This window comes from Oryctolagus cuniculus, chromosome 9, assembly GCF_964237555.1.
Source record: "Oryctolagus cuniculus chromosome 9, mOryCun1.1, whole genome shotgun sequence".
Classification (NCBI taxonomy): domain Eukaryota; kingdom Metazoa; phylum Chordata; class Mammalia; order Lagomorpha; family Leporidae; genus Oryctolagus; species Oryctolagus cuniculus.
In genome coordinates this window covers 132,447,022-132,459,174 of record NC_091440.1, presented here as the reverse complement: position 1 = coordinate 132,459,174, position 12,153 = coordinate 132,447,022, and the positions used below count along the sequence as shown (strand labels likewise).

At 49.3% G+C, this 12,153-nt stretch overlaps 1 protein-coding gene across 6 annotated transcripts in view; it reads right to left on the bottom strand.

Annotated features, from left to right (window-relative positions):
• CNTN1 (contactin 1) overlaps positions 1 to 12,153 on the bottom strand; it is a 379,791-nt gene that overhangs the window by 137,863 nt on the left and 229,775 nt on the right. For all 6 annotated transcript variants that reach the window (XM_051850934.2, XM_051850935.2, XM_051850936.2 and 3 more), the window contains 3 exons: positions 8,907 to 9,039; positions 5,426 to 5,598; positions 1,858 to 1,953 (listed from right to left, as the gene is read on the bottom strand). In XM_051850934.2, coding sequence (XP_051706894.1) covers positions 1,858 to 1,953; positions 5,426 to 5,598; positions 8,907 to 9,039 — 402 coding nt within the window. The remainder of the gene's footprint in view (positions 1 to 1,857; positions 1,954 to 5,425; positions 5,599 to 8,906; positions 9,040 to 12,153) is intronic.

Here is a 12,153-nt window from a genome sequence, read left to right as displayed (position 1 = left end):
AGTGAGAGAGAAAGACAGAGAGAAAGGTCTTCCTTTGCCTTTGGTTCACCCTTCAATAGCTGCCGCGGCCGGCGCACTGCGGCCGGTGCACCACACTGATCCAAAGGCAGGAGCCAGGTACTTCTCCTGGTCTCCCATGGGGTGCAGGGCCCAAGCACTTGGGCCATCCTCCACTGCACTCCCTGGCCACAGCAGAGAGCTGGCCTGGAAGAGGGGCAACCAGGACAGAATCCGGCTCCCCGACCGGAACTAGAACTCGGTGTGCCGGCGCCGCAAGGCAGAGGAATAGCCTAGTGAGCTGTGGAGCTGGCTTGCCTTTAGGTCTTAACCCCAAGTTGCCTTCTCAGTTCACCTCGCTGTATCACTTCCTCTCCCTCGGTCCCTGCACCCCTTCTTCCTGCTAGCACCCACCCCTCAGTATCTAACAAGTGCTCTCTTTCTTTAGCGGTTGATCTTACTGTCTGTCCCTCCCAGGGCAGGCTGGCTGCGGGCTGGCAGCTGCCCCTGCGTTGCTCCATGGAGGCACTCCTGGGGCACACACCCGTGCCTGGTACACAGGACGTGCTCACAGACTTGCTGATGGAATGAAACCTGCCCAGCCTTGGATGGGGTCAAATGTGGCCCCAGGCTACTTACAGCACTTGTTTTGTTTGTGGAAACCCCATAAAGAAGAAAAAAATTTTTCCACTGAAAGATTATTTCAACATTTTGAATTTCATGTTTCTCCTATGTTTATAAAGTAACCACCATGACCAGCACTCGATACTTAAGCAGCCAGTATGACATACATGGTCCCTGCTTCAGGCCTCTGCTCTTGTGAGAATACATATGTGTACAACTTTGTGTGAAATAAATGTTTGTGTGTGTATGACCCCACACCCATAAACCAGATGGATGTATTCTTCACAAACTGAGTTACAATAGTCTATGTTTCATTCTCTACGGAGGTGTTTACAGTCGAGTTTTTGACATAGTATTAGAACTGCAAGAAAAAGAAAACATTTCGCATTGCAAATAATATTCGTATTATTTCAAGGAATATTTGATAAATTAAACCAGTGGAAACTGGTGACAGCATAGGATACATTCATCTTTTAACCAGCACTGTGATGGCTTTACCTTTGCTATACTGAATTCTAGAAGACTTATATCGGAGCTGAGTCTCACCACGGATGACGCCTGACCTAACCTCAATCCTGGGGCGGGTGACGATGGCTGCAGGTCAGTGCACCTAAAGATCAACGCCCCTTTCCAACGTTCAGTTCACTGGGTGGGGTGACTTCAGAAAGTCCACGGAAAATGGAATTAGAAGACAATTTTATTTGGGGGCAAAGCATTTTGAAATCCAGGTACAGTTTTTCGTAATATGCATTTTCATTAATGTTTTGGAGACCCCTTGTATGCATGGATTTCATTTTTTTGTGTGTTAGAATAAATTTATCTTTTCATTTTCCTAAACTTTTAGAGCACCCTCTTATATGCAGCTGTTAAGTTATTAATACAATGACTGGTTACACTTCATTCCTTGGTACTGTTCCATTTCAAGAAATAATTCCAAGGGAGTCTATCGCAATCCTCCCTAGCAGTAGGGGCTTTAATGAGGATACAGTCCAACAGCTGTAAGTGGCAATGTTCAGAGACCCTTGGGATGGGGGCCCTGTGAGTAATGAGCCAAGAAGGCCAGGGGCAGGGTCTAGATGCACTGGAAAGGGATGCAAATACGCAGTGTAATGTTCTTTATAATGAGCCCTGACTGTAAGGCTCATGAGGTCATTCACAATGTCCCATCAGCACCGTGAGCAGCGAAGCCCGCCCCGTCCTGTGGCTGGTGTGCGCAGCCGCAGAGCAGTGGCTTACCTGGGAAGTGGTACGGGGGGTCGCACAGGAGCACCATCCCCTTCCCCTCCTTCACTCTGACTTCAGGACGTTCCTCGGGTGGGAAAGGATCCAGATCTGGTGACAGAAGAGAAAAGGAAAATAATCACTCTCTGGGCAACAGAAAGGGAGACCTGCATTGGGCGAGACCCGCCGGAAACTCGCCCACTTCCGAGACGCGGAGCAGTGCCTCTAGGCTGGTGTGGTGAACCCCGGCAAAGCCCACTGGCTTTTACACGTGGACGTTTGCCCCCATGGTAAGGAGTTCCGCCAGGAGCTTGAAGCCTGCAGAGACTGGGAGCAGCCTGCAGAGAACTCTGACAACCCTGAAGGTCACAGGTCTCTGAAGGCTTTGTTTCCAGTTGCAGGGACATCTCAGCGAGGGTATCTACAGAGACAAGTGGTCAGACAAACCCAGGGAATCTTCCAACCAAAGTCAGGGCGACAGAGGAATGGACCCATTGCAAGGGTTACAGGTCTCTTCCCAGTGGACGACCTGAAGACTGGGGGAGAGGGAGGGAGGGAGGGAGGGAGGGAGAGGAGGGAGGAGAGGGAGGGAGGGAGGGAGGAAAGAGGTAGCGCCCTGGCTGTAGAATGCGAAAGCGACCAACCTCTTGATCCTCTGCAAACACTGGGTTTGCCGCTGTTCTTTCTTCCACTCTTCACTGTGCACCGCGAGCCCACACTTCCTGTCCATTTGGAGCTCACAATTTTCTTGATTCCCTGATACTCTACTAATTCCCATTCCTCCTTTGTCTCACTAACTCTCACCTGTGTCAGTCCGTCTCCTTATCTCTGCCAAGTGAGGAAAAACCGTACAGCTCATTTTTCACTTCTTTCCGTATCTAGCCCACCTCTGAAAAGCCGTCTGTCCCAGTGGTTGCCTTTTCACTGAGGAGCTGTCAAAGCCAAGTTCCTTAACCGGCCACCTCTACCCTCAGCCACTCGCCTGACATTCCCACTGGCATAACAATGCTGCCTGCACCTGGAACAATGTTTCAGTGCTGTCTCCAAGTGAAACCAGCGTAGAAAAGAGTTACCTGTACATGTTTATGGCAGCTAAATTCACAATAGCCAAGATATGGAATCAACCCAGAGGCCCGTCAACTGAAGACTGGATCAAGAAATTATGGGATATATACACCAGGACTACCATAGAGAAGTTAAAAAAAAAAAAAAAAGCAAAGCAAAGCAATCCTGTTGTTTCCAGCAAAATGGACTCAAATGGAAAACATCACACTCAGTGAAATAAGGCAGTCCCAAAAAGATAAATACCGTGTGTTCTCCCTGATCTGCGGTAACTATAGAGCACCTAAAAGGTCATCTATAGAGGTGAGATTGACACTCTGAGATGGGATGACTTTGAATAGCCCTTGACTGCTGTTTTCTTTTCTTTTTTTTTAACTAATATTTGCTGAACTCTGTACTTAATGTAGGGTTAATGTTATGTGTATAAAGTTAATTGAAGATTGATCTTAGTAAAATATAAGACTGGGAACAGGAGAGGGAGGAGGAAGAAGGGTGGGCGTGGGAGTGGGATGAGGGCAGGGTGGGAAGAACCACTAGGCTCCTGAGCTTGCATGTGTGAAGTGCATGAAGTCTGCACCCCTTCAATCGAAGGTTTCTCGGGTAAGACGCTGCCTCCCCTCCCTGACCCTGGTTGGTCTTGCTCCTTCCCACTTCCAGCGAGAGCAGTTTTCTGCCCGTGACGAGGCTCTCCCTTCCCTCCGTGGGATGCGATCGGCAGCTCACTCTGTGGCACCAGTGCGCAGTTACGGTCCCACACGGCCCTGCACTAGCGAGATCCCCGCCTCGCCATCACTAGCAATGGAAGGACCTCCTAACCCACTGCTTCCTCCTACAATCTGTCCTCCAGAGGATTTAAATGCTGACTTACAAAATCACAAACCGGATTTAAAAACCAGGAGAAAAACGGGTGTAAGATCATCTGGGCCAACTCATCTCCTAATGTATACTTGTCTTTAAGAACAACCTTGAACTTCTAGCATAGCACAGTTTCTCAAAAATCTTTTTTATTATTATTTTCATTATCCCATAAAGGTATTTTCAATTAATTTAAATTGAAAAAAATAACGAATTTTAAGGTACTTTATTCCTGCTGAGGACTGGGCGTTTGATACGGAGCTGAAGATGCAGCTTGGAAAGTCTGCTTGCATAAGGGAGAACCTGCATTCATGACCCAGCTCCAGCTGCCTGCTACTGTGCACCCTAGAGGGCAGCAGGGGACGGTTCAGTACTTGGTCCCTACCACCCAAGTGGAAGAGCCAGACTTAGTTCCCAAATCCTGGCTTCGGCTCAGCGAATCCCCAGACACTGCGTCAGTCTGGGGAGAGGGGCAGCAGACGCAGATTCCTCTTTCTGTCTGTGTCCCCCACCCCCCGTGCCCAATGCCTTTCAAATTTTGTTTTTAAAAAACAGAAATTAAATACTAACATGTAAATTCTGTCAAGTAGGGCTGAGTTTGGGAAAGTCCAACACCATTCTTTTTTTGTTTTGTTTTGTTTTGTTTTTTGACAGGCAGAGTGGACAGTGAGAGAGAGAGAGACAGAGAGAAAGGTCTTCCTTTTGCCATTGGTTCACCCTCCAATGGCCGCCGCAGCCGGCGCACTGTGGCCGGCACACTGTGGCCAGCGCACCGCGCTGATCCAAAGGCAGGAGCCAGGTGCTTCTCCTGGTATCCCATGGGGTGCAGGGCCCAAGCACTTGGGCCATCCTCCACTGCACTCCCCGGCCACAGCAGAGAGCTGGCCTGGAAGAGGGGCAACCGGGACAGAATCCGGCGCCCCGACCAGGACTAGAACCCAGTGTGCCGGCGCCACTAGGCGGAGGATTAGCCTAGTGAGCCGCGGCGCCGGCCCAACAGCATTCTGTTATGATGTCTTTACCCATTCTTACCAACCTGGGTGGTGACTGTGTCTCACTGAGTAGCAGGGCTTTATATTTCCATCTACCTACTTTTTTTAAAGACTCACTCAAGATCCCTCAGGAAAATAAACTCAGGCAGCTCACTCAGCCCTTAGTTTATTTCGCAACGTGGTTTTCCAGTATTTCAGCTACATCAGTAATTGGTTGCTCGCATCCTGGGGGACCCACCTCCTTGACGGCTGCCTCCTCTCTCTGCCCCGTCTCCCTGACCTCTCTTCTTGCTGAACTCTCACGGCAGCGGACCCCGATTTGTATTTGGCAAGCCAGGACGGAGGTCCAGCTCCGTAACTGAAAACTCCCACCTACGTGTGACTCCTCTTATGGCCAACGATGTGCACCTGCGCGAGGGGAGGGACTGTGTCTTTGTCAACATCCCACCCACAGGCACTGGGGACTTCTGTTGGGATGGGGGCGGGCAGTGTCCATTTTCTCCGGGAGAAGTTCACCAGTGGATTTTTAACAAGAGAAAAAGCCAACGGCGGACCATTCACTATACAAATAGCTCCGTAGTTGATGCGGCTTTTCCACCGACAGGTAACAAACACACGCCCAGCGGCCACGGCACCTCCAGGTCCTGGCCCTTTCTCCAAGTGCAGGTACTCACATCCAAAGCTCAGGGTGGCCTCCGTGCTCCTGACCATGCCGTAGTTGTTGGAGGCCAGGCAGTAGTACACGCCGGCATCTTTCTGCTTGTCAGGGTTGTTGATGACCAGGTTTCCTCCTACCATGCTGTATCGGTCACTTGTCAGGTCCACGTCACCATTATTCATCCTCCATCTATGAGAAAGAGATGCCAATGTCACGTCAAAGGTCAGGAGGCCTGCAAACTCTGCTGGGCTAACGTCATTCTGAATAATTGGAGTCTAGCTCCATGCAAGGTCCAATGATGAAGTGCATGAGTAGGGACTACATTTCTTCCCGCCCTTAATTCTGTCTCTGGGACCAGGATTGATCTTTTCACTGAGGTACAAGCAAACACATGTTAAAGTGTGTGACATACTTGCCTTTTTAAAAAAATGACTAATAGTTTGTTGAGTTTTGCCTCATAAATTCATTTCTTAGTAGGTGTACATGGGCTATAATGGATAACCTTCTATGTGCTCATAGGAATCACCCGTAACAGATCTGTCACATAAAACACTGAAACCATTACTCCATCAGAAAGCACAATTCAGAATACCAACATCTGATTCTGAATGGCACAGTAAGTTCTCACGAGAACACAGGAATCAGAGATGTGCACAACGAATTGATATTTCGACCACTAGGGGACAATCACGCAGTCTGAAAGGGATCACACCCAGCTGATCTGGGTCCATGCTGCAGATACATGAATGAGACCAGACTTCCCCCAGTGGAGAGTTGATTGTTCTTTGTGTCTTTTCTCAATAGCTAAGGGTTATTTTTGGTAAAGGGATCTCTTCATCACATAATCCCAGACAGGTTTCCAACAAGCAGACCATCGGACCACAGGGACTGCATTAGAAACCAGTGGACTAGAAACAGGGCTCTAACTTTGCTGGCGGTCGATGACAATGTGTGTAGAACACAGGTTCTCACTCAGGTGAACTCTTGTATGGCTTCCCGATCATTCCGAGCCAGGGTCTACCTGGGAAGAGACCAAGTCCCCTGGAAGGTCGAAAGGCAGTCCAGTGAAGCCCTGTGCCCACATCACTCACTGCCTGGAGTAAGAATCGTGACACAACAGCCCAGTGATTTTAGAACATCTTTTACTAAGTCAAAGCTATGGGAGCATTTCTAGTTACGATTTCTACAACATAAGAAGCGGACTCTAGAAGCAAGCCTAGATAACTGTGTTTTTGCATTTTTCACACCTATCCAATTCCAGGCCACTAAAGGAACCATCCTCACCCTCCCCTGTTGATGGCAGTATTGCTCCTGCCTGAAACACCCAGGCAGAGGGGCTCACACAGGCAGCTCCAGCTCCTGGGAGGCTTCCCCTCATTGTGTTGGCTTGAAATATTTAGTTATTGCCTGAAAATCCTCCCCATGGGTCTGATTCTGCCTATGATGTCATGAAATGATTAAGTTCTTCACTGCTTGGGTAAGTCCCCTGGTCTTTGAGGATTTTAAGAAATGGATGCTACTGTTGCCATCCTTTTAACACTGCATTAGACACGGTGCTGGTGCAGTGCGTGCTCCCCTGGGGGTGGGGTGACGCTGAGCAGTGAGAAGCAAAGTTCCCAGCTGGCCCTCTCAGAATGTCATCATGACAGCACCACCCAGACCCTGCTGTAAGTACACAACCGCCCTGTGAATTATGCGCCACTGCCAAGAGTAGTACGGCTTGCTCTGACAAGCTGGCCAATTTTAAAAGCTCCAGGTACTCTTGGCCATCACTCTAAGTGCATCATGAGCTGTTTTCTTTCTCTTTTCTCTTGTCTTTCTCTCTTTTCCTTTTTGCTGTCAAACACGGGATGTGTCTCCTCCAGCTCTGTCTGTCAAGGTAAAGACAGTCGGGTCATAGTCAACCTAAGGTTGTCAAGGCCAGGGAGACTGAGACAGGGAGCTCCAGAGCTCTGCCTCTCACTCTGTCTGTGGGCGAGGGGGGAGGGGACAGGAGAGGGTCACCTTGTCCCCCGTCAGAACACCAGGGGAGAACATCGCCCGTCACCTCCGTTCCAGCTGCAGGCTGATGCGCTGAGGGGTGCCATGCAGGAGTTCCGGGGAGAAACTCAGAGAACCAGCCTCGCCTGGAGCTGCTCCCCAGGTTCTACCCCTCTATCTACACAGAGAAATCCTGAAAACGGGCAGACATCTTTGGAAATCATAAAGCCTGCACTTCAGCCCCGAGTCGGTGACCTCCTACTCAAGCCAGGTGACCTACTCAGGACTCTGCTTCCTGTCCTGTAAAACTGCGACAGTGTAGGCTCCTGCACGGCCCCTGCTGGTCTGGCCGCTCCAGATTCCTGTCCATGAAGACAGGCTCCTTCAGGCTTGGCTCAGAGCAGAAATAGGGCTCGGCCATCGAAGGTGTTCAGAGCAAATGTGTTCTCCAGGATTTATAAAACGCTACTGGTACTGCACTCTCATGCATGAAATTGAAGCAATAAAGATAATTTCAAAGAGATACTGACTTTGTATTTAAGTTCATATTTTAAGAATACTTTTTGTAATTATAGCCAGAGGCAAAAGAAAATGAGTGCAGTTAGAATCAAATGGAGGTAAAGAGGTATCCCCTTGATAACAAGATTTTACAAAAACAGAAAGCTATTTTTCTATCCAGGAAAAAAAATCTACTAAAATCAACCTCTCTTAATGACAACCTTCAAGTTAGTCAGGTGGCATAGACACACAAGAGCCTCCAATTTCCCCATCAATCACTGGCTGTGTCTTTATGGAATCGTTTTGAAAGTGAAACTGGAATCCACAGGCACTCGGTTAATGTTTGACTCCTATTCACCGCACTGGACTGGAAACTATTAACACACTTTTAGCAACCATCTGATAAAGGAAAACCATTTGCTACCTTTTATACAGTCATTTTTGATAGCATCAATTTGTAACCCAGAAGAACAGAGATATAATTTTATAGGCTGACCAGCAAGCAGAGGTACTGAAGAAATTTACTGTGTTGTCTCGAATGCAGATTTGAGAACACTGAAAAGGTGATGCTTTCTAGAATAACCTTTACAATTTTTAAAAATAGGATCATACAGAAATATCATTCATCATCATCTCTAGGCCTGAGTCACCCAGGCCAATACTTGGGAAAAAAATTTTATCCTCAAAGCTGCATCTTTTAATTCTGCATGATTTTCATGTAACCCTTCGCAGGCTGAGAAGCAGAACCTCCACCAGACACACTTTAAGCGGATGAGGCCAGATGCCGCGGGCACTGTCTGTGCCGGGACTGTGAGTTATCTGCACATATTTAAGTGAAGCTACTATGTATTTGGCATCAGACAACATTCTTGAACAGCTGTTATGCCAGTATCTGCGCTCCTCTGCAAGGACTTTGTAGAGAGCTTTGTGTTCTGGATTCCCCACGGCACAGGACATCGCTGCTGGCCTGCAACCCTCCGCCCGGCCCCCCACTCTGAAGACAGCAGCGAGCACCTTACTTGTACACAGGGAAGGGGCTGGCCCGCGCCCGGCAGTTCAGCGACACTTTGCCTTCCAGCGACTCCTCTGGGTAAATAGTATTGATCGGCTGTTCTTCAAAAATTGGTCCAAACCCTTTGTCTTCCTCAGAAACTGCAAAAACAAGAACACTGTTTTACATTGTGGCATTTTAGAAGCCAAAGCAAATCTGCATATATTGAGAAAAGTATTTGAAAAAAACCCAGAAACATTTTAATTAAAACAAAAACCGCGCCTCCACAGTTGTGGAGAAGACGCTGGAGTCCTGTATTCGTAATTCTTCTCTGCACTTCAGGCACCACTGCCCTGAAAGCTGTGGACAGCCCTGGTCTGTCCCCCTTAGCTGCAGAGTTCTGCACCCTGAGCCCTCGCACACGCTCTGCTTCTCTCTAGCATTGCCAGCAAGAATGTCCTCTTGCTGTGAAGACCTGCTAGCCCTTGATGCTCTAGCCACAGGCTCAGATGCTTCAAGACACACTCGCACCCCTACAGGTTTCAGCCGGTCCCCTTGGGTGTCACCACAGTCCCCACACAGGCCATGGCACTGAGCACCCCCACCGGGATCCTTCACTTCCTGTTCCACTAGGTGTGTGGACACAGCAGCCCTGCCTTTAATCTCCTTGCACCACTCTGTAAGCCAGCAGCCCAGCTGTCTGGAACAGAAGAGATGCTTAATGATCTTTACTAAGAGAATGAAGAAACACCGGGATTTGAGGTGTTCTGGGGAACTGGTCTCCTTCCTGGACCCATCTTTATGCTCCCTAGGCATGTTCCCTGCACGGGTACTCAGCCACATCAAGAACAATTTATAACCTAAGTATGCGGCGATGGGTGGGACCGACGGGTTTGGGCTCATCACAAACATCGCCCCGTGGGGAAAGCACCCTTCCCAATGGTCTCTGCTCCACCAGGTGAGGAAGACACCATGCACGAGTCCCCACCAGGGAGCACCTGCAGGCAGAGCTAAGAGCCGTGGCGCCAGCTGAATTCACAACGACCCGAGTGGCTCGCAGGGAGGAGTCTTGGCCGTGGGGTGACCAGGACGCTCTGGTGGGTCAGAGCCGTGGTTCACGCCCTGGTGGGTCAGAGCCGTGGTTCACGCCCTGGTGGGTCAGAGCCGTGGTTCACGCCCCCGGTTTATTTTAAGAGCGAGGTTGAGGCACGCACACACTTGTTCATCTTCTCCAGCATCACCCTTGACGACCTGAGCTCTGTCCCAGCTTCCCGCACTGTGTCCTTCCAGGCTTGGCTCCGTACTGTTTATCAGGGTTTCTTGGGACAAACTGTTTAACCTCTTCGAGTCTCCATGTCTATACAGGGGGATAGTAATCAAACTCCCCTGGAGGTTATTGTCAGAATCGCTGTGACACAGTGCACGGAAGCCCGTGACGCATGTGGCTGAGACGGAACAACCAGCAAACACTGCTTTTCTGGGGCCACTCGTGAACTTACTTTTCGTATGCATATACATTTTTATGAATTTATTTTTGTTACGTATATAAATTCTCACAGCAATCACAAAGCTTCCAAAAGCCAGAAGCCAAGTCTTACCCACTCTGAGATCTCTGATGCTATTGGCAGTGTGCTGTTTTGGGCACTCAGTACATTTCTGCTGGGCACACAGACGACGAACCACATCCTTCAGTTAACTTCCCGTAGGACGCACCACTCCCTTCTCTAAACGAACCCAAGATGTTTCCAGGGAGCTGCCCCATTTTTGGCTGTGACTTGCTGACACTGCCATTCATAAATTTACACACGTTGGTCACATTCCATTTCCACCGCCCCCACTCAGAGAACAGACGAGGCACTCAGAGTTAAGATTCAGCTCCAACACACACTCTGCTGTTTTATGCAAGTCATTTGCTGTCTACATGGCTTCTACGTTTAGAAAAGAAAGGAGCAGGCACACATCCCAAGGACCTGTGGCCACTCAGGAACACGCGGTGTTCAGTCGCTCTGTGCTGGGAAGTGTGAAAGTCTTGCTCTGGGCGGTCTGCACTCCCACGTCCCTCTGAGGGCTGTGAAAACCACAGCTGCTGATCATGCCTCTGCTTCCCATCTAATCATTTTATTGATCACGCGTCACAGTCTCTGTCCTCTCAGAATGGAACTGCCCATCAGGGAAAGAACAGAAATGGTTCCCAAAGCCCTGGTGACCAGAGACTTTCATTCTGTGCGAAAGTTCTGGGTTTTCCCTGTACTGGGTTTCACCTGCACTTCTAGGCGGTAAGAGTCATCCGTTGTACTGCCCACTCGGACAACTTCACAGGCTCATCCTGACCTGCTCCCGGCTGCACAGCCTCTCTCTGCAGCAACTTACCAACACCTGCCAGCTTGGAGAAGCTGCCGTGTCTTCCCAGTGCACACAGAAGCACTTCAGAAGACATGCAGAGAGGTGAGAGAGGTGCGTTTTTACCAACGTATTTAGATGCTCTTCCTGAGGGTGCGATGACCTCCACTCCCACTCTGTCCTTGGATACATGGTGACTTTAGTGCTAACTGCTGTGATTTTAAAGTTCCAATAGGGGCTGGTGCCATGGCTCAACAGGCTAATCCTCCACCTAGCGGCACCAGCACACCAGGTTCTAGTCTCGGTCGGGGAGCTGGATTCTGTCCCGATTGTCCCTCTTCCAGGCCAGCTCTCTGCTGTGGCCAGGGAGTGCAGTGGAGGATGGCCCAAGTGCTTGGGCCCTGCACCCCATGGGAGACCAGGAGAAGCACCTGGCTCCTGCCTTCGGAACAGCTCGGTGTGCTGGCCGCAGAGCGCCGGCCGTGGTGGCCATTGGAGGGTGAACCAATGGCAAAAGGAAGACCTTTCTCTCTGTCTCTCTCTCTCACTATCCACTCTGCCTGTCCAAAAAAAAAAAAAAAAAAGTTCCAATAGAGAAATGTTTAGAAAACCAGAAAAGATAGCATTTAGAGATAGCATTTAGGGAGAGGAAAGCTCACAAACTCTAAAAGCTCCGCGTTTATGTCACAAGGATGATGATGATATTATTATTATTATTATTAATTATTACTACCACCAGTGCACCCGGGCCTTGGGTTTCAGGAGAAATGAACATGTGATGCACTGCAACGGATGCTGGCGCCTGCTCCCTCCCACAGTGCTAGCACAACAACTCCAGACGATGTCTTGGGGCTCCAATAGCAGTTGTCAGTTCAATAACTCGACTCTGACCTTGAGTGCAAGATGCATCACCAAAAGCGCGACCCATGAAAGAC